Source organism: Salmo salar, chromosome 13, assembly GCF_965601325.2.
Source record: "Salmo salar chromosome 13, fSalSal1, whole genome shotgun sequence".
Taxonomy (NCBI): domain Eukaryota; kingdom Metazoa; phylum Chordata; class Actinopteri; order Salmoniformes; family Salmonidae; genus Salmo; species Salmo salar.
Window position 1 is genome coordinate 54959784 of NC_138303.1, and position 20998 is coordinate 54980781.

Sequence of the window (20998 nt, forward strand, 5' to 3'; positions counted from 1 at the left end):
CATCATACTACCTTCAATACTTATGGGATGAAGATGTAACATATTCTGACAAATTAATTACAATATTTGTGAGGAAGAAAAAAGCTAAAGACAAATCACGCTCTCCATCAGATCCTGTGTTCTCCGCTGTGTACAGGTAGACCATTTGATCCTGCTCGCTCTGGTCTCCAGAGAAGTGAAAATGTGGCATGATATCCTTAGTTGATACTGACTGCTAACACAAATGACTTTCAGCTCAAAATGCAGGTCTAAAACCCAGGTTATTTCTATATCTTGTGTTTTGAAAATGCATCACCGTTTATGGCTTTAATGACAAGCTACATTTGCGCAGCGTGTTCAAGGGGGTAGCAAGCTTTGAACCACTCCTTTTTGGGGGTCAAGGGTAAAAAAGTTTGAGAACCACTGAGCTAGCGAACAGATTGCTGATTTCCTGTACAGCTATAAGATTGGGTGCAGCTCAAATGTGAAACTGTATGAAGAGAGGATTTCCATAAATAAATATGCAGCTCAAAAAAAAATTGGTGATCAAGACTATTAACTGTTTACTTTTTTTTTTTATTTGACTTGAGACTGGACTTGAAAAAACTTGTGACTCGACTTGCTCTTAGAATGCACGTCTTGGACTTGACTCGAGACACATTTTACTTGGGAGTCGACTTGAGAACGGGATCTTGTGACTTGAGATATGCCTGTGACTCGAATAATAGTGACTTAGGCCTCCTTACTTTTGTAGCTCTTCGTAAGTAGTCCTCTCTAAGCTGTCCTCTCCAAATTTAGCTGGAACTTTGCCCTAAACAATTTGACAAATGTGATTGGTCGACGATATGACATTGGCCCACGTCTTGATTTTGTGCTGCACATAATAACAGATCTCAACAGCAATTGGCAGCAATTGGAGAAGTGTTTTACATCACCAGTGCCATATCCTTATGATATACAGTGCATTCGAAAAGTATTCAGACCCCTTTCCTTTTTACAGATTTTGTTCCTTATTCATCAATCAGCACACAATACCCCATAATCACAAAGCGAAAACAGGTTTTTATACATTTTTGCAAATGTATTAAAAATAAAAAACAGAAATACCTTATTTACATAAGTGTTCAGACCCTTTGCTATGAAACTCGAAATTTTGCTCAAGTGAGTCCTGTTCCCATTGATCATCCTTGAGATGTTTCTACATCTTTCTGGGAGTCCACTTGTGGTAAATTCAATTGATAAAACATGATTTGGAAAGGCACACAGCTGTCTATATAAAGTCCCACAGTTGACAGTGCATGTCAGAGCAAAAACCAAGCCATGAGGTCAAAGGGATTATCCGTAGAGCTCCGAGAAAGGATTGTGTCGAGGCACAGATCTGGGGAAGGGTAGCCAAAACATTTCTGCAGCATTGAAGGTCCCCAAGAACACAGTGGCCTTCATCATTCTTAAATGGAAGTTTGGAACCAGCAAGACTCTTCATAGAACTGGCCGTCCGGCCAAACTGAGCAATCGGGGGAGAAGGGCCTTGGTCAGGGAGGTGACATCTCTGGACAGACCTGAAAATAGCTGTGCAGCGACACTCCCCATCCAACTTGACAGAGCTTGAGAGGATCTGCAGAGCTGAATGGGAGAAACTCCCTAAATACAGGTGTGCCAAGCTTGTAGCGTCATACCCAAGAAGACCTAAGACTGTAATCGTTGCCAAAGGTGCTTCAACAAAATACTGAGTAAAGGGTCTGAATACTTATGTAAATGTTATATTTCAGTTTGTTATTTTTAATACATTTGCAAACATTTCTAAAAACCTGTTTTTGCTTTGTCATTATGGGGTATTGTGTGTAGATTGATGAGGGGAAAAAAACAATTACATTCATTTTAGAATAAAGCTGTAACGTAACAACATTTTGAAAAAGTAATGGGGTCTGAATACTTTCCCGAATGCACTGTATATCTTGTCAGAAGTGCAACCCCAAAAGACAGGTTGGAATGTATGACTGAAATACAGGACAAATCAACCTTTTTTTGTAAATTAGTGGTGTTTTAATTTGTTGATAAAATTCAGGATTGTTTGATTGCAGGACGCGGGACAAAGGACTGAAATGTGTGACTGTCCCGCACAATCTGGAGCATGTGGTCACACTACTTAACATCCTAACTGTATCCTTTGTTTGATGTTCCTTCCCGAGCTGGAATGTAATTATATAATATATTCCATTTAGAAGACACTTTTATCCAACATGACTTACAGTCATGCGTGTATACATCGATTTCCCTGTACCACCCACACGTAAACAAAGTCACCAACTGAGCTCCAGAGGACCAGAGACCAATGAGTGTTGCATGTGTAAAAGCCAAACCGTGTTCCACGTACGTGGGAATCCATACTGCTTCATCAGCTTCTTCTTGGACACCACCTTCATGGCCTGGAAGAAAGGAGAGGGGGGTGAGATTGGTGATATTGGTGAGCTAACATGCCATATATTTCATTCTGGTCACTCACTCACTATTAGTTGAATCACTATAACAATAAACACACACACACCATACAGTGCACTTTAGTGCAGAACAGATTTGAGTACATCAACTTTATTCAATAATGTTTGTTAATTCATTAATCCATCCATTTATTCATCCATCCATCCATCCATTCATTCATCCATTCATTCCTTTCTTCATTCATTACATGCTGAACAGGATTAAGAGAGAGAGACTAACAAAAAGGGGCTTACTAGATACTGTACATACAGAACAGAACAGCTGTTTTTTTAAAAGGTGTAAAGAAGTCTGAAGTCTTTCAGCATTCAATAAATGTCATATTCATTAGCGTTCAGTACACAATGGTCGGCGTGACACTCGCAGTCAAAGCATCCTAATTTCTAGTGAAATGGATGGCATAATAACATCTCTAACTTCCTGCATTCATTTCGATATTAATAAAAGAAAAGCTTTCATAAATATTGTTTCTTGTGCTAATGACGTACTTAAAATTCCCAGCACCACTCTCTCTGCCGGTGGGTAAGTGATTGCATAAATGACTATAGAAATGAAGTGATACACGGTGGAAGACGGCTTCTGTTAAGGAAGGGTTGACTTCTGTTAGTGACTAGTTTAACTCTACTAGCTACCATGTAGAACACAGTTATGGTAATGACTCCAGAAAGCAAGCTGATGGTCCAATACTGGAGCCTACAGTTTGTTACCATGCAGTAGGTCTACAAGGTGCGGTGGCCACTGGCCATACATTCAAATATAAACTCATTAACTAGTTACCTACAGTAATGCTATTGAAGTTAAATCCTACACTTTCTTCTGTAAGTAAGATCTTTCAATCCTTCAGCTCAGGATAGAATTAAAAACATTCTGTGACATCACATCTTCAGAGTATTCTGGTGTTACATTTACATTTACATTTAAGTCATTTAGCAGACGCTCTTATCCAGAGCGACTTACAAAATGGTGCATTCACCTTATGATATCCAGTGGAACAACCACTTTACAATAGTGCATCTAAATCTTTTAAGGGGGGGGGGGTTAGAAGGATTACTTTATCCTATCCTAGGTATTCCTTAAAGAGGTGGGGTTTCAGGTGTCTCCGGAAGGTGGTGATTGACTCCGCTGTCCTGGCGTCGTGAGGGAGCTTGTTCCACCATTGGGGTGCCAGAGCAGCGAACAGTTTTGACTGGGCTGAGCGGGAACTGTGCTTCCTCAGAGGTAGGGGGGCCAGCAGGCCAGTGGTGGATGAACGCAGTGCCCTTGTTTGGGTGTAGGGCCTGATCAGAGCCTGAAGGTATGGAGGTGCCGTTCCCTTCACAGCTCCGTAGGCAATCACCATGGTCTTGTAGCGGATGCGAGCTTCAACTGGAAGCCAGTGGAGAGAGCGGAGGAGCGGGGTGACGTGAGAGAACTTGGGAAGGTTGAACACCAGACGGGCTGCGGCGTTCTGGATGAGTTGTAGGGGTTTAATGGCACAGGCAGGGAGCCCAGCCAACAGCGAGTTGCAGTAATCCAGACGGGAGATGACAAGTGCCTGGATTAGGACCTGCGCCGCTTCCTGTGTGAGGCAGGGTCGTACTCTGCGAATGTTGTAGAGCATGAACCTACAGGATCGGGTCACCGCCTTGATGTTAGTGGAGAACGACAGGGTGTTGTCCAGGATCACGCCAAGGTTCTTAGCACTCTGGGAGGAGGACACAAGGGAGTTGTCAACCGTGATGGCGAGATCATGGAAGGGGCAGTCCTTCCCCGGGAGGAAGAGCAGCTCCGTCTTGCCGAGGTTCAGCTTGAGCTGGTGATCCGTCATCCACACTGATATGTCTGACAGACATGCAGAGATGCGATTCGCCGCCTGGTTATCAGAAGGGGGAAAGGAGAAGATTAATTGTGTGTCGTCTGCATAGCAATGATAGGAGAGACCATGTGAGGATATGACAGAGCCAAGTGACTTGGTGTATAGCGAGAATAGGAGAGGGCCTAGAACAGAGCCCTGGGGGACACCAGTGGTGAGAGCGCATGGTGCGGAGACAGATTCTCGCCACGCCACCTGGTAGGAGCGACCTGTCAGGTAGGATGCAATCCAAGCGTGGGCCGCGCCGGAGATGCCCAACTCGGAGAGGGTGGAGAGGAGGATCTGATGGTTCACAGTATCAAAGGCAGCAGATAGGTCTAGAAGGATGAGAGCAGAGGAGAGAGAGTTAGCTTTAGCAGTGCGGAGAGCCTCCGTGACACAGAGAAGAGCAGTCTCAGTTGAATGCCCAGTCTTGAAACCTGACTGATTAGGATCAAGAAGGTCATTCTGAGAGAGATAGCAGGAGAGCTGGCCAAGGACGGCACGTTCAAGAGTTTTGGAGAGAAAAGAAAGAAGGGATACTGGTCTGTAGTTGTTGACATCGGAGGGATCGAGTGTAGGTTTTTTCAGAAGGGGTGCAACTCTCGCTCTCTTGAAGACGGAAGGGACGTAGCCAGCGGTCAAGGATGAGTTGATGAGCGAGGTGAGGAAGGGGAGAAGGTCTCCGGAAATGGTCTGGAGAAGAGAGGAGGGGATAGGGTCAAGTGGGCAGGTTGTTGGGCGGCCGGCCGTCACAAGACGCGAGATTTCATCTGGAGAGAGAGGGGAGAAAGAGGTCAAAGCACAGGGTAGGGCAGTGTGAGCAGGACCAGCGGTGTCGTTTGACTTAGCAAACGAGGATCGGATATCGTCAACCTTCTTTTCAAAATGGTTGACGAAGTCATCCGCAGAGAGGGAGGAGGGGGGGGGGAGGGGGAGGAGGATTCAGGAGGGAGGAGAAGGTAGCAAAGAGCTTCCTAGGGTTAGAGGCAGATGCTTGGAATTTAGAGTGGTAGAAAGTGGCTTTAGCAGCAGAGACAGAAGAGGAGAATGTAGAGAGGAGTGAGTGAAAGGATGCCAGGTCCGCAGGGAGGCGAGTTTTCCTCCATTTCCGCTCGGCTGCCCGGAGCCTTGTTCTGTGAGCTCGTAGTGAGTCGTCGAGCCACGGAGCAGGAGGGGAGGACCGAGCCGGCCTGGAGGATAGGGGACAGAGAAAATCAAAGGATGCAGAAAGGGAGGAGAGGAGGGTTGAGGAGGCAGAATCAGGAGATAGGTTGGAGAAGGTTTGAGCAGAGGGAAGAGATGATAGGATGGAAGAGGAGAGAGTAGCGGGAGAGAGAGAGCGAAGGTTGGGACGGCGCAATACCATCCGAGTAGGGGCAGAGTGAGAAGTGTTGGATGAGAGCAAGAGGGAAAAGGATACAAGGTAGTGGTCGGAGATTTGGAGGGGAGTTGCAATGAGATTAGTGGAAGAACAGCATCTAGTAAAGATGAGGTCAAGCGTATTGCCTGCCTTGTGAGTAGGGGGGGAAGGTGAGAGGGTGAGGTCAAAAGAGGAGAGGAGTGGAAAGAAGGAGGCAGAGAGGAATGAGTCAAAGGTAGACGTGGGGAGGTTAAAGTCACCCAGAACTGTGAGAGGTGAGCCATCCTCAGGAAAGGAACTTATCAAGGCGTCAAGCTCATTGATGAACTCTCCAAGGGAACCTGGAGGGCGATAAATGATAAGGATGTTAAGCTTGAAAGGGCTGGTAACTGTGACAGCATGGAATTCAAATGAGGAGATAGACAGATGGGTCAGGGGAGAAAGCGAGAATGTCCACTTGGGAGAGATGAGGATTCCAGTGCCACCACCCCGCTGGCTCGATGCTCTAGGGGTATGCGAGAACACGTGGGCAGACGAAGAGAGAGCAGTAGGAGTAGCAGTGTTATCTGTGGTAATCCATGTTTCCGTCAGCGCCAGGAAGTCTAGGGACTGGAGGGTAGCATAGGCTGAGATGAACTCAGCCTTGTTGGCTGCAGACCGGCAGTTCCAGAGGCTGCCGGAGACCTGGAACTCCACGTGGGTCGTGCGCGCTGGGACCACCAGGTTAGAGTGGCAACGGCCACGCGGTGTGAAGCGTTTGTATGGCCTGTGCAGAGAGGAGAGAACAGGGATAGACAGACACATAGTTGACAAGCTACAGAAGTGTTGTTTCTTGTATTATTGTCTCCTGTGTCTTTAGAGAACTGTTTCACTTTGATATCCTTTTTCTTCTGTCCTGATTTTCTCTTTCTTTTCTTCTGTTAACTAGATATTCTTTGTTGTTCTTCGTTAGCTAGCTAGCTTCTTCCAAAAGAGTCCCTAGCAACTGCTTAGCAACTGGTAAACAATTCAGCTTGCTAAGATAACTACAATTTTATGAAAAATAGTTATTTTCAAAAGCCTATCTTCTTTGTTTGTTGCTTGTTTTTTCTCCTATTCAGTATTGCAGTTTTCTTTTGCTTTTTTCCGATGTACTTCACTCTAAAAACCATGTAAATTTCAATATTTGTAGGAGCTCATTTTTCAGCTGCTGCTGTGTTCAAATGATGCGAGAGCCCAGTTCCTTCAGTGGCACACACACACAAACACCTAATTACCTTCTCCTCTATAGCACTAATTAGGTGTTAATTCCTTGCACCTGCGGATTAAATGTATTTTTGCGTTGGCTAATGAATAAGACCCACCTGAAAGCATCACACAGCTTTATTAATGGCAGCATTCATATTCTCCCTGTGTGTGTAATGTTAAGGACATCAGATGCTGTTCAGACACGATGACGAAGGACCATGGATGGTGCATATTTTATAGGAGATCATTTCTATTTCTCCCATTTCTTCAGACAGTACCACCACCATGCCAGTACATTCCCTGACTATGTGTGTAACGTCAGGGACATCAGACTAGTCGTCGTTCAGCGGATGAAAAGGATGAATGGATGTTGCATATCTCAGAGGAGAGATGTTTTTTCATTCTGTTAATTCCACTGCTACAGTACCACCATAAGTAGTGTTGCTAGTTATTCCCTGCCTGTGTCAAAGATCACAACATTGAAGCCTATTCAAGATCCAACAGATCTGCAGATGACGCAATCTCTACTGCACTACACACGGCCCGACATGGACAAAAGGAACATCAACATAAGAATGCTGTTCATTGTCTACAGCTCAGCGTTAAACACCATAGCGCCCTCCAAGCTCATCACTAAGTTAAGGACCCTGGAACTGAACACTTCCCTTTGCAATTGGATCCTGGACGGGCCGCCCCCAGGTGGTGAGGGTAGGCAACAACACATCCGCCATGCTGACCCTCAACACGGGGGCCCCTCTGCGTTACGTGCTTAGTCTCCTTCTGTACTCCCTGTTCACCCATGACTGCGTGGCCCCCCACGACTCCAACACCATCATTAAGTTTGACAACACGATGGTGGTGTGCCTGATCACCAACGCTGATGAGACAGCCTATAGGGAGGGAGTCAGAGACCTGGCAGTGTGGTGCCCGGACAACCACCATTCCCTCAATGTCATCAAGAAAAAGGAGTTCATCGTGGACTACTGGAAACGGAGGGCCGAGCACCCCCCATTCACAGCGACAGGGCTTTAGTGGAGCGGGTCGAGCGCTTTAAGTTCCTCTGTGTCCACATCACTAAGGATCAGTCACGGTCCAAACACACCAACACAGTCGTGAAGAGGGCCTGACAATGCCTCTTCCCCTTCAGAAGGCTGAAAAGATTTGGCATGGGCCCTCAGATCCTCAAAAAGTTCTACAGCTGCACCATTGAGAGCATATTGACTCGCTGCATCAATGCTTGGTATGGCAAACTGCTTGGCATCTGACCACAACGTACTACAAACAGTAATGCGTACGGCCCAGTACATCACTGGGGCCGAGCTCCCTGCCATCCAGAACCTCTTTACCAGGCAGTGTCAGAGGAAGACCCTAAAAATTGTCAAAGACTCCAGCCACCCAAGTCATTCTCTCTGCTATCACACAGCAAGCAGTACCGATGCACCAAGTCTAGAAACAACAGGACCCTGAACAGCTTCTACCCTCAAGCCATAAGACTGCTAAATAGTTAGTGAAATAGCTACCCGGACTATCTGCATGACCCCTTTTGCACTAACTTTTTTGACTCATCACATACACTGCTGCTACTGTTTATTATATGTAACTTTATTCCTAGTATATGTACATATCTACTTCAATTACCTCGTACCCCTGCACATCCACTCAGTACTGGTACCACTAGTATATGGCCAAGTTATTGTTACGCATTACATATCTATTATTACGTGTTTTACTTTTCTATTATTTCTCTATTTTCCTCCTCTCTGCATTGTTGGGAAGGGCCTGTAAGTAAGCATTTCACTGTTAGTCTACATCTGTTGTTTACAAAGCATGTGACAAATACAATTTGATTTGATTTCATACACTGTAAAAAGTGGGATGAAGCCATTGTTCATCTGAAGAGGTTTAACTGATTGGAATGATTGAAAACACTCAGGTTCGTTCAACCTATTCTATTCAATTTGTCTGAAATCAAATAATTATTGGTCTATAGGTTAATCATTTAGTGCTATTAAATTGGCCTGTGTATATTTCGTTAGTCATCATGTATCTTATTTATCCAACTATCACAGGCGCAGCATACAGAACCTATTTTGAGCAGGATTTCTTCTGCAGCTCCTCAGCTGGTTGCTGATGAAGTAAAAACATGTGCTTTTATAAGCCCATTCATCCTAAATGCAATCACGTGTTAAAAACAGCTTTGGTGCATGACTAAAAATAGCTACTATTTTTATTTCTCAAATGGGATTTGCAGTGCACCTCCCATTCACCAATCAAGTGCAGGGAACAGGCTATCAGCGCGTCACCCACCACTTTACAATGTGAGCTGAAGGCAGTATGCATTTTGAAAACATACTTAATCGTTTAAAACCTGAATACTTACTGTCATATTATTAGGGATGTCTTGCCTTGCTCCAAAGTAGCCTATAGGCAAAATCCGACCAACATGGAGGCAATTCTTTTATAAAGACTTTATAGCCAGCGCATGAGTTTCATGTTTGGGGAAGCTTACAATTTATCCTACCATTTCTACCGTTCTGCGTGTCATTTATGATTTTCATATGCACATTTTTGTGGAACAGTTTCATTTCAATAATGTTTCATTTGTCAAAATCATTGTCACGTGGTTAATTATAAAAATCGGAATTAAAATGATACAAATTGAAAACTCAACTAATGCCAGATCACCAGCCTCTGCCATATGGACACATTGATACACCGTGATCCATTGGCAGCTAAAGAAATTATCGCATGGAACTCATTGCCAATAGGCCAATGCAGCAGTAGGCCTATAACTTCCATTGATTTTTCACATCGAGGATTGGTGATTATTTGAGGGGAGGATTGTTGTAAAGATTTTTCAAATAGCTTACTGTGAGAAACTATAGTTTTAATATATTATAATTCGCAATGGATGTTAAAAACCCCTTTCCTAAATGTCCACACTGTAGGCCAGGTACTCCTATGCGTGCTCAGTTGCGCGTGTAACCGATGTGAAATGGATAGCGAGGTGCGCGCTAATAGCGTTTCAATCGGTGACTTCACTCACTCTGAGACCTTGAAGTAGTTGTTCCCCTTGCCCTGCAAGGGCCGCGGCTTTTGTGGAGCAATGGGTAACGATGCTTCGAGGGTGGTTGTTGTCTGTGTGTGCAGAGCTTTGTTCGAGCCCAGGTAGGGGCGAGGAGAGGGACGGAAGCTAAACTGTTACACGCGCGCTCCCTCAACGTTATCAGGCCAGAGAAACCAGACACATGTTCATTGCTCACATTGAGCACTCCAAACAAAGGACAATGAAAACATTTACAAATCTCATAAATTATGGTTATGAAATAAACCAAAAACCTTTCCCAAGTGTAGCAGGTTTAGAACTCTGTAATTAATACATGCATTAACAGAAATGTATGTAACCAAACAAATGACAGGGATTAATGGTACATTTACTAATGGTGACATATGTAATGGGGAATTGACAAAAAACATTATAAAAAGGGCAAACAATTCAAATCAAATCAAATGTATTTATATAGCCCTTCTTACATCAGCTGATATCTCAAAGTGCTGTACAGAAACCCAGGCCTCAAACCCCAAACAGCAAGTAATGCAGGTGTAGAAGCACAGTGGCTAGGAAAAACTCCCTAGAAAGGCCAAAACCTAGGAAGAAACCTAGAGAGGAACCAGGCTATGAGGGGTGGCCAGTGCTCTTCTGGCTGTGCCAGGTGGAGATTATAATAGAACATGGCCAAGATGTTCAAATGTTCATACATGACCAGCATGGTCAAATAATAATAATCACAGTAGTTGTCGAGGGTGCAACAAGTCAGCACCTCAAGAGTAAATGTCAGTTGGCTTTTCATAGCCGATCAATTCACACAATGAAGTCAAAAGCACAGAAACCAAAGGCACAATCCTAGTCATATTAGCAACCGATCCTAGTTATTGCATTTTTAGATTCCCCAACTTTCAACATTTCTAACAGAGATTTTCATCTCTGTTACATAAGGAACCGCTATCAGGTGCACTGTTTAGAATGGACTTTTCCCAGCTGCACTGTTTAAAATGGTGTTTTCCAGCAAATTGCATTTTAGCAAACGTTTGAAAATTATATTTTATTGGCTGCTTCATTACACGAGTTGCATGTTCTGTTAAAATGCAATACCATAATCCAGTGGCGACCCTTCAATTTATTTATATATTTGGGGGTTTGCCCATTTTACATGTTATTTTGGTCTTGATACGTGTCACATATCAGTTTGCAAACAATGTAAAAAATAATATATCATTGAGTTAATAAAGCCGCATACAAACATGGTCTCTTTTTATTTTTTGAGTAAGGCAGCTCCAAAATGCTGGTGTTTCAGCCTAGCTCAGTGCTTTCTGTGGTGGTGGGGCAAGCCAGCAGAAAATATGGAGCATTGCGCCGTGATTGGCTCAGTGTCTGTCACTCATGGGGACACTACATCACCGCCAAGTCTAAGGGTAGAGCTAGAAAATTCTAGCCCCTTGGGTGCTGCCATAGAGTTACATTAGAAGTGCCCATCCAAGAAGGCTCAAGGTCATTGGCCACCAAATGACATCAAATCACGTTATATGTACAGTAGCTTTGATTGGACTGATCATGTCAACATCATACTTTCAAAATCTTAGCTAGAAGTCATCATCATGAATCAAGTCGACAATCTACTGGCAAATCCTTTTTAATCCTTGTCATATGAAGATAAATAATGAAGAGAAATTATAGATAAAACGTATCGGTGCTCATCAGCCATTGGACATAAACATTAAACAACAAGTTAGAAATCGCAAATTCAACAATGAGTGGTTTGGAAGGAATCAGTGTTACCGTTATAGTTATAGTGTTACCGTTATAGCGCAATTCATGTATTGTTTAGTGTTGTGTTGTGTAGTGGCTTTGCCGGCATGCATCCCACTTTTTTAAATGTTTGCCCCACCAAGATTTACATGCTAAAATCGCTACTTCCATAATCTAAATGTGATTTCTGTCATTCTAAGCACCATGGGTGGATGCCCTAATGAGTTATGCACTCACTGCATATGGGTCCGGTCATGTTGTCGGGCGCCACATTTTCGGAAACCCTCTAATAACGAGCGTGATATGTTAAGGTAGCCAATGCTTGGTTATGATATTGTGGCTACTAAATCTGAAAGACTTGTTGTCACGTCCTGACCAGCAGATGGAGTAGTGGTGTAGTATTTTGGTCAGGACGTGGCAGAAGAAGTCTGTATGGGTTGTCTAGTATGTCTGTTTCTGTGTTAGTCTTGTGACTCCTGATCAGGAACAGCTGGGGATCGTTGTTCCTGATTGGGAGTCATATATTTAGGAGTATGTTTGTCACTTGGGTTTGTGGGTGGTTGTGCTAACACTGTTAGTCTTTTGTTTGTACGTAGCATGTTAGCCTGTCGTGAGTTCGTGTTTATTGTTTTCCTGTGTATACTTTGCTTTAATTTATTATTCTTTACATTAAAATATGAGTATCCACATTCCGTCTGCAGTTTGGTCCATACAACACGGCTTCAACTATTGTGACACTTGTGTAAAGAATATGTTTGGACATTATTTCAAGTTATTTCTTGATTTACAGGGTATTTATTTAATTGCTTGTAACTCAATGTAAGAAATTTGAAAAGGTCATTTCAAATTAAAGTAAATTTGGAACAAGATGAAATTTGTTCCATTTGTTATTTATTACGTTTAACCGAAGAGAAAAGTAAGTTGAGTGTTTAAAGAAATAGGTTGCAACTTGAAATATAGGTTTGGTTTTAATCAAATAAAACAGTTGGCATTGAATCATATATTTGGTTTCAACAAATGAGTAGTTTTCAAATGAGAAAACGAATTTACTTGTAACCAGTTGAAGTAATTTTTTTAGGTTGATCCAAAGAGGAATTTTTTACAGTGTAGTGTACACTCTGAGGGGAAAAAAGGGCTATCTAGAACCAAAAAGGGTTCTCCTATGGGGACAGCTGCAGAAACCTTTTGGAACCCTTTTTTCAAAGAGTTTAGTCATCCACTGATGTCCTATATGTCTTATCTGCTTTTCAAAAGGCCTGGGGTGGTCCTGATGACTATCTCAACAGATAAAAGTAATATTCCAAAAGGGCACAAACTGCTAAGAGCCATACATAATCTGAATTCTCCACAAAGGGAAGTGTTCAAGGACAATCCCTCCCTTGGTAAAGGGATTTACAGAGCCTTTGTTGTGCTGACAAGTTGAGAAGCATCGGTTTGTTAGAGCAAAGCTAGGGAAGAGAGAGGGAAGAGAAAGTCATGCATATTAAAAGGTGTGTCAGGGGAACGCTACGCAGGCAAAACCGTGTGTGTGTGTCTGTCTGTCTGTCTCTGTGTGTGCTACGCAGGCAAAACTGCTGTTTTCAAAACACTACCAGGTAGGGAGTGTACTACTACTATTACTACTACAGTGCCAGAGAGAACACAATGAGCCCGTGGCAATGAGCTGACAGTGCAATTAGGCTTGATTACAAATGCATGAAGAGATAGCAAAACGCTTCTTCAATCACACAGATTTAAATAACACTGACAGAAAACACCATCTCACTGGTCTACTACTACAGTAGGGTTTCCAGAACTGCCCTTCTTCAGTTGAATGCACTGTTTGTCACTCTGGATAAGAGTGTTTACTTGCTAAATAACTTCATTTACATTTTAAAGTAACTGTCCAGTGAGAATCTCACTTTAAAAGTGTATATTCTGTTAACTCATACCCAAATAATGTTGTTAACTAGCCCTTTCATGCGTGAGTTCCAAATATCTCTAACGGTCGCCCCAGCGTGAGTTTTTTTTATGCATGTGATGTTAGAACGTTCTCTCCATTTCAGAATGTGATTGTTACATAAACAACAACACTGAATGGCTCAGAGTGGGAGTGAGAGGTTACGTGATTGACTGCCTGCACGCGCCATTTGTATCAATAAATCACTATCAGAAAATGTTTTGTGTGGTATTATTGATATATTTACTATTTTATTCACGTTTTTCAATTACCGGTGATAAATCATGCGTTCCGATTTTTGCATAAATTGTAATGGGCACATAGTATGTGTGTAAAATAATGTTTTGAAGGTTGTACTGATTATGATGAGCTAAGCTAATTCCAGCTCTGTGTATGGAGCCATGTTTGTTGACATACAATGCATTCTGGGTTTCACTTGATCGTTTGTCGGACCAAAGATGCTATAACAAAATGAGGTGAGTAAGGGTTCACTCATATTTTGAGAACTTCAGGAAGTGAATGTGGGATGTGAACGATGGTAGACGACACACTCCTTCAACATGCATACTATAAACAGACCAAACTAATCTTGTCTTCTCTTATTATCTTTGGTTTCTGTGAGGTAAAAAAGCATGGCTGAGCGCTGAAACTAATCGTCGGATTACTTTTGATTTCTAGAAAGTGTTTTACTAAATTATTTTGATCAACGGTGAGCTCACCCGTGATGTGATTAATTATACATAGTAATTGCTATTAGCTAATTCATAGTGTAGTTTATGTCAGCCGAGAGTTAGAAAATATGACCGCTTGTGTTGCGTCAATCTTTCCTCAGCGCTAGGACAAATGTAGCCTACATTTTTCCGGTTAGGATGATTGTGTTATGCTATAGATACTTCTGTGAATATCTGAACATTGCATCCAGAAATAAACTGCTCACATTCTGGACATAACTTTGTAAGGACTGTATTTGTGTAAATAGTTTCTGAAAAAAAGTGTGACCAGATCAAATGCTGATTGTTGCGTCATCCGAAACTGGCCGTTCTAAATGAGTGTTCTAATCACACGTGGTGTGATCGTACGCTTCAGGGACCACTGTAGAACGATCACACCATGTGTGATGGTATGTGTGAAAGGGCTAGTCCTATACAATTATTTGTTGCCAAAGCATAAATTAAAGAAAGAACACTTTTAAAAAACACACCTCAAACTTGTATGTCAAACAGACTGTTTAAAAATGCTTGCTATTTCCTCATATAATGTGATGTTTAATTGTCATGAATATATTTCATGACCGCTATACACCCACACCATTCTGTTGTTGGGATACTCCCACACTATTTAAACACAGAAAAGCAGCTTTTTAACATACTTAATAAAAACATTTTGTAAGGAATTTTTTTTCACTCATATTGTAATAATAATAATAAAATTATACTTCATATTCATCATCTCCAGGACCACCCTAAGATCAACATGTGTAAATGTTACGTTTCTAGGTGTTGTAGTAAAAGTTGGAGGAAGATACGTGTTTCCAAGGTGTGCATCATGTGATTTTAATCCATTATGAATAGGCGTTGCCTACTAATTGTCTACTAATTGGTTGATGTCATTGGAAACACTTCTCTTCCTTTATCTTTTATACTACAAAACATAGAAACGCGCAATCTTCACATATGTTGATGTTAGGGTGGTGCTGGAGATGATGAATATGAAGTTAAAAACATTTGAAATGTTCCTTTAATTATTGGCAATGAAAAACACTGGACAGTGACTTTAAATGATCAAATGTAACAACCTCCTTGTTAACAGTGGTGTACTGTACAGCTGACACCATGCAGGTCCCTCCTGGCGATCCCTTCCTGTTGCATCCTCATATCCTTATTCATGTCGCTTTTATCCTCCATCCATGACTTGTAAAAGGACAACAGGACATTTTATTGGCCCCCTGCCTGCTGCCTCCAGCAGACATGTTGAGGACAGACAGTGACAACCACAACCACTGCTGTAGTACACCATTTCCATAGCAGTGGAGGCTGGACTGGTTGTTAGTCATTAGAACATTTTTACAGTGTGTTACAGTGTGTATCGTATCCACTAGGGTTGCACATTTTGGGGAATTTTCAGAGATGGAAAATGTCCATGTGAATTAACAGGAATATATGGGAAATAACGGGAATATAGGGGAGTTAACAGGAATATATGGGAATTAGCGGAATTATATACAAATTAATATTAATACCATTTAAATGTAGATGTTTTTTGCATTGGATATATTTACCATATCATATGGAGACAGAAACATAAACCTTTACCTTATCATAAGTAGACATAATTGCAAATGATGAAATCCTTCCAATAGAAATTTTAAAAAACAATTTAGTTACGAATTGAACTTTAATTATGACTCTTCACATGGGATGATTTCACTGAACAACAAAAGAAAGGGAATATTGAATGATCCCCAATGATCCATCGCATCTCCCAAAAACATTTTCTACATACACATGTAAAATGATAGTCTAGAAACTAAAGCTTTGGTTGTCTTCCTGTCAGGCTTCCATGTCTTCTCCCTGGACCTCCTCAATGTCCACCTCTTGAACATCAGACTCTGAGGCCTCATCTTCACTGCCACTTTCCAACCTTGTTGAGGATGGCTCGTTGTCAAGCTCAAAAAGCCTCAAATTTGCCCAGATGGCCACCAATTTTTCAACCCTTGTATTGGTCAGCCTGTTGCATGCTTTGGTGTGTGTGTTCCCAAACAAGGACCAGTTGCACTCTGAGGCGGCTGATGTTGGTAGGATTTGGAGGATGATGGATGCAACAGGGGAAAGAGCCTCAGATCCACAAAGTCCCTTCCACCAGGTGGCTGATGAGATATCCTGGCACGACTGTCATATTGCATCTCCATCCCAAAGCCCTTGCTTGGAAGTGTACTTCGCCAGACTGCCAAGAACCTTGCCCTCATCCAGGCCAAGGTGGCGAGACACAGTAGTGATGACACCATAGGCCTTGTTGATCTCTGCCCCAGACAGGATTCTCTTGCCAGCCTACTTGGGGTCCAACATGTATGCTGTGGCATGTATGGGCTTCAGGCAGAAATCTTCATGCTTTTTGTTGTATTTCAGAACTGCAGTTTCCTCTGCTTGGAGCAACATTGAAGTGGGCAGGGCAGTACGGATTTCTTCTCTTACATCTGCAAGCAGAGTCTGAACATCAGACAGGATGGCATTGTCTCCCTCAATCCGTGCAGTGGCTACTGCTATTGTCACGCCCTGATCTGTTTCACCTGTCCTTGTGATTGTCTGCTTTTCTATTCTCTTTTACTAGTCCTCCCGGTTTTGACCTTTGCCTGTTTTTCTGGACTCCATTCCCGCCTGCCTGACCATTCTGCATGCCCTGACCTCGAGCCTGCCTGCCATTCTGTACCTCTGGAACTCTGAACTGGTTTTGACCTTTTGCCTGTCCATGACCATTTTCTTGCCTACCCCTTTTGGATTGTTAATAAACATCTTGGACTCTAACCATCTGCCTCCTGTGTCTGCATCTGGGTCTCGCCTTGTGCCCTTATAGCTATAGGTTTCAGGAGTTTCAGGCTGCTTACCACTCTCTCCCAAAATACATAATCATAAGCTCAATAGCATCTCATTAGTGTGCAAGATCGTGAGAATCAGCTGTACATGTGATGGAAGAATGCACTGTGCACACAGAGGGTTGCAATTCCATTAAATTGGGGATAGTTTAACCAAAATATGCCAGAAGACCTAGTATTGCTTAATGTGTATCCCACAAAAAAGGTTCACTGTTACAAGATAATTTTTTGGATGAATTTAAGAAACATTCCCCAAATTCCCGGGCTTAACCGCCCATGGAAAATTTCCGGAAATTTACCGGAAAGTTTCAGACCCTTTGCAACCCTAGTATCCACCACCCCATAGTCTAGGGAATAACACTGTCCGTCTCAGCCCAGTGGTGAGGGAAGTGTGTGCATGCATACGTCCTCCCGAACAACAGACTGGAGCCCCAGAGACAAAACCAGGGACCAGGGATACTCCTAATTATTCCCCACTGCTCTTTTTTAGCAGTGTACGAAATGAGCGAACGCTGCAGAGATTGGAGCCTGGTAGAGCACGAGTCCCTCTAATACTGCCAGACCTCGATGGTACTGGACCTTTGCCAGTCACGTTGGCTGAGACAAGGTAACAGCTTCGTCGGCATTGTAATTACAACACGGGCTGAGCGAAACACTCACACACACACAAACACAGACAGAGAGAGAGAACATCCGAGATGATCTTGTAATCTGGCTAGATTGTTTAAGCGATTATAGCATGCAAAACTGGACACCAAAATCCTAAAACACAAAATAATCTGTTGCAAAATCAAAATATGTACTTGGCATTTCTGTTGCATGGAAGCCTTCCCCGTTGCCGTGATAAGGTGACTGGTATTGTGCTCTGTGTGTGTGTGTGTGTGTGTGTGTGTGTGTGTGTGTGTGTGTGTGTGTGTGTGTGTGTGTGTGTGTGTGTGTGTGTGTGTGTGTGTGTGTGTGTGTGTGTGTGTGAAGATTACTGCTCTGTGTGTGTGTCTGTGTGTATGGGCTGAGCTCCCACTGTGGGCACAGATGCACAGATCCAATCAATACAGTGTGGAGCCAAGTTTGAATGCCAGGAAATAGAATTAAACCCTGGCAGGTGCCCATCTCCATCTTTCTGTCAACAATCTCTCCTTCTCCAGCAGCCAGGGTGGAGCGGAGCAGAGAGGAGAGTGTTTGCAAGGTCTCCGATGCCAGGAGCAAGCCTCTATCTCCCTCTGTACTCCCTTTTCTCTCATCCCTCTGTATATCTCTCCCACACCTCTCTCTCTCTGTCCACCTCTACCTCTATCTCCCCTTCTCTCTCGTTCTCACACACCCCCTCTCTCTCTCTGTCCACCCTCTACCTCTCTCTCCCTTTCTCTCTCGCTCTCACCCCCCTCTATCTTTCTCTGCCCCCCTCTATCTCTCTCTCCCCTGCCTCCCTATCTCTCTCCAGATAAGACCAGTCTGTCTCTGTTGTGAACCATGCAGGGGAGAGGGGCTGACAAATCTGTAATAACATGTAATTTGTCCATGCATTTACAGGCCATCTCCCAGCTAGTATGAGCACTAACATGGGGAACGGGGAACCAATTCCCGCTGACATAATTGCTTTGCATCGACACCATTGACGTGAGCCGCAAACATGCACATGCACGTACGACACACGCACACGCACACACTGGGGGCAACAAAGACAGTGTGCAGGCAGATAAAATGCCTTGAGTTGGGCCATTAACCTATCAAGCTAACAAAGAATTCCACTTTACAAAGAGCTGAAAATGGTTAATGGATCATAATTGTCTCCTTTTAGAAGGAGAAAGAGGGCTACACACACACATACACACACACACACGTCACTTGCATAGTGTTTGTCGTCATCCTCATTGTAGGCCAGTTTGACCACCCCGTAGGAGCCCTGCAAAGTCACAGGAGAGGAAAAAGACAGATGTCAATAATAGAACATATTTAATCATTCAATGCAATAACATACAGTGCCAGAAAGTATTCACATCCCTTGACTTTGTTCACATTTTGTTGTGTTAAAGCCTGCATTTAAAATGGATTACATTGAGATTTTGTGTCATTTGTGGTGGCTAATTTCTGCATTACCAAATGAGGAGAGTTACAAACTCTACACATCAGTCAGAGTTATACTTAAACTACATCTTGAATAATAAGAGCTTTGCATTAGCACTTGACTTTCAACGATTCACCATTTCTAATGAACCGTTGAGTGTCAACACAATGGCTACTGAGATCGTTTATAGCAAAGATCTACCCCACTTTGACATGACAAACCACGGATATTTAGGAACTATTCACAAAGAAAGATTTTTACTTGAGAGAGGAGTATCCCATAGCCAGATAGCATTCGCTATAAATGATCGTTCAGTTTGGTCCCTATGACGAGGTTCTAATCTCGTTCCTGGTACTTCATAGTACAAAAACACAAACACATCCAATGGCATATATCAATTGTCAACTCTAGATACTCCCATCTCAAGAAAACCCCCTCTTGACCCTACTCCTGGACAAGATCACTGAGGGGAGTGAGCCTCTAGGTCATACACTATCCCAGGATAAGTGCAACATCAGAGAGGACATACAATGGTTCCAGACACTGCCATACACCTCCCCCAATGGAAAAGGAGGGAGTGACTTGCGCACAGACATTGTGGAGACAAGTAATTGGTTCAACATTAATCACGCCATCCCTTCACATGGTTTAGAATAAGTAAAGACACATTCACAATGTTCCATTCTGTCCTCTTCCCTTTCTGATATTCTGCATAGCACCAGGGACATGTGAAAGACAAGCCTGACCTCTTCCCTCTCTGGGCCCCAAGTGACTGAGCCCCAGCTAAGGGAAAAGTGCAACTGCCAACACTGGAGTCCAAAGGGATACATTCTAATGGCAAGTATCTCACATAAGCATATTAAGCAAATAAAACATCTTAATTATCTATGTTACCCAACTAATTCTGATTCATCCATCACACACTGATCTACACACAATACTCCATCATTTCAAAGTGGAATTATGTTTTAAGAAATGTTTACAAATGAATTAAAAATGAAAAGCTAAAATGTCTTGAGTAAATAAGTATTCAACCCTTTTGTTATGGCAAACCTAAATAAGTTCAGGAGTAAAAATGTGCTTAACAAGTCACATAATAAATTGTGTGGACTCAATCTGTGTAAAATAATAGTGTTTTAACATGATTTTTAAATGACTACCCCATCTCTGTACCCCACATATACAATTATCTGTAAGGTCTCGCATTCGAGCAGGGAATTTCAAGCACAGATTCAACCACAAACACCAGGGAGGTTTTCCAATGGTTCCCAAACAAGTGCACCTATTGGTAGATGTGTAAAAAAAAGCAGACATTGAATATCCCTTTGAGCATAGTGAAGTTATTAATTATGAATGTGTCAATACACCCAGTCACTGCAAAGGTGCCCTTCCTAACTCAGTTGCCAGAGAGGAAGGAAACCGCTCAGGGATTTCACCATGAGGCCAATGGTGATTTTAAAACAGTTATAGAGTTTAATAATGGCTGTAATAGGAGAAAACTGAGGATGGATCAACAACATTGTAGTTACTCCACATAAATGACAGAGTGAAAAGAAGGAAGCCTGTACATAATAAAACTATTCCAAAACATGCATCCTGTTTGCAATAAGGCACTAAAGATATACTGCAAAAAATGGGGCAAAGAAATTAACTTTTTGTCCTGAATACAAAGTGCTATGTATGGGGCAAATCCAACACCACA

At 42.7% G+C, this 20998-nt stretch overlaps 1 protein-coding gene across 1 annotated transcript in view; it reads right to left on the bottom strand.

Moving 5' to 3' along the window:
- The window catches only part of LOC106567408 (calcium/calmodulin-dependent protein kinase kinase 1), a 135416-nt gene that overhangs the window by 59745 nt on the left and 54673 nt on the right, over window positions 1–20998 (bottom strand). The window contains exons 4-5 of the mRNA XM_014136604.3: window positions 19081–19134; window positions 2354–2405 (exon numbers count right to left, since the gene is read on the bottom strand). Of these exons, the coding sequence (XP_013992079.1) occupies window positions 2354–2405; window positions 19081–19134 (106 nt within the window). The remainder of the gene's footprint in view (window positions 1–2353; window positions 2406–19080; window positions 19135–20998) is intronic.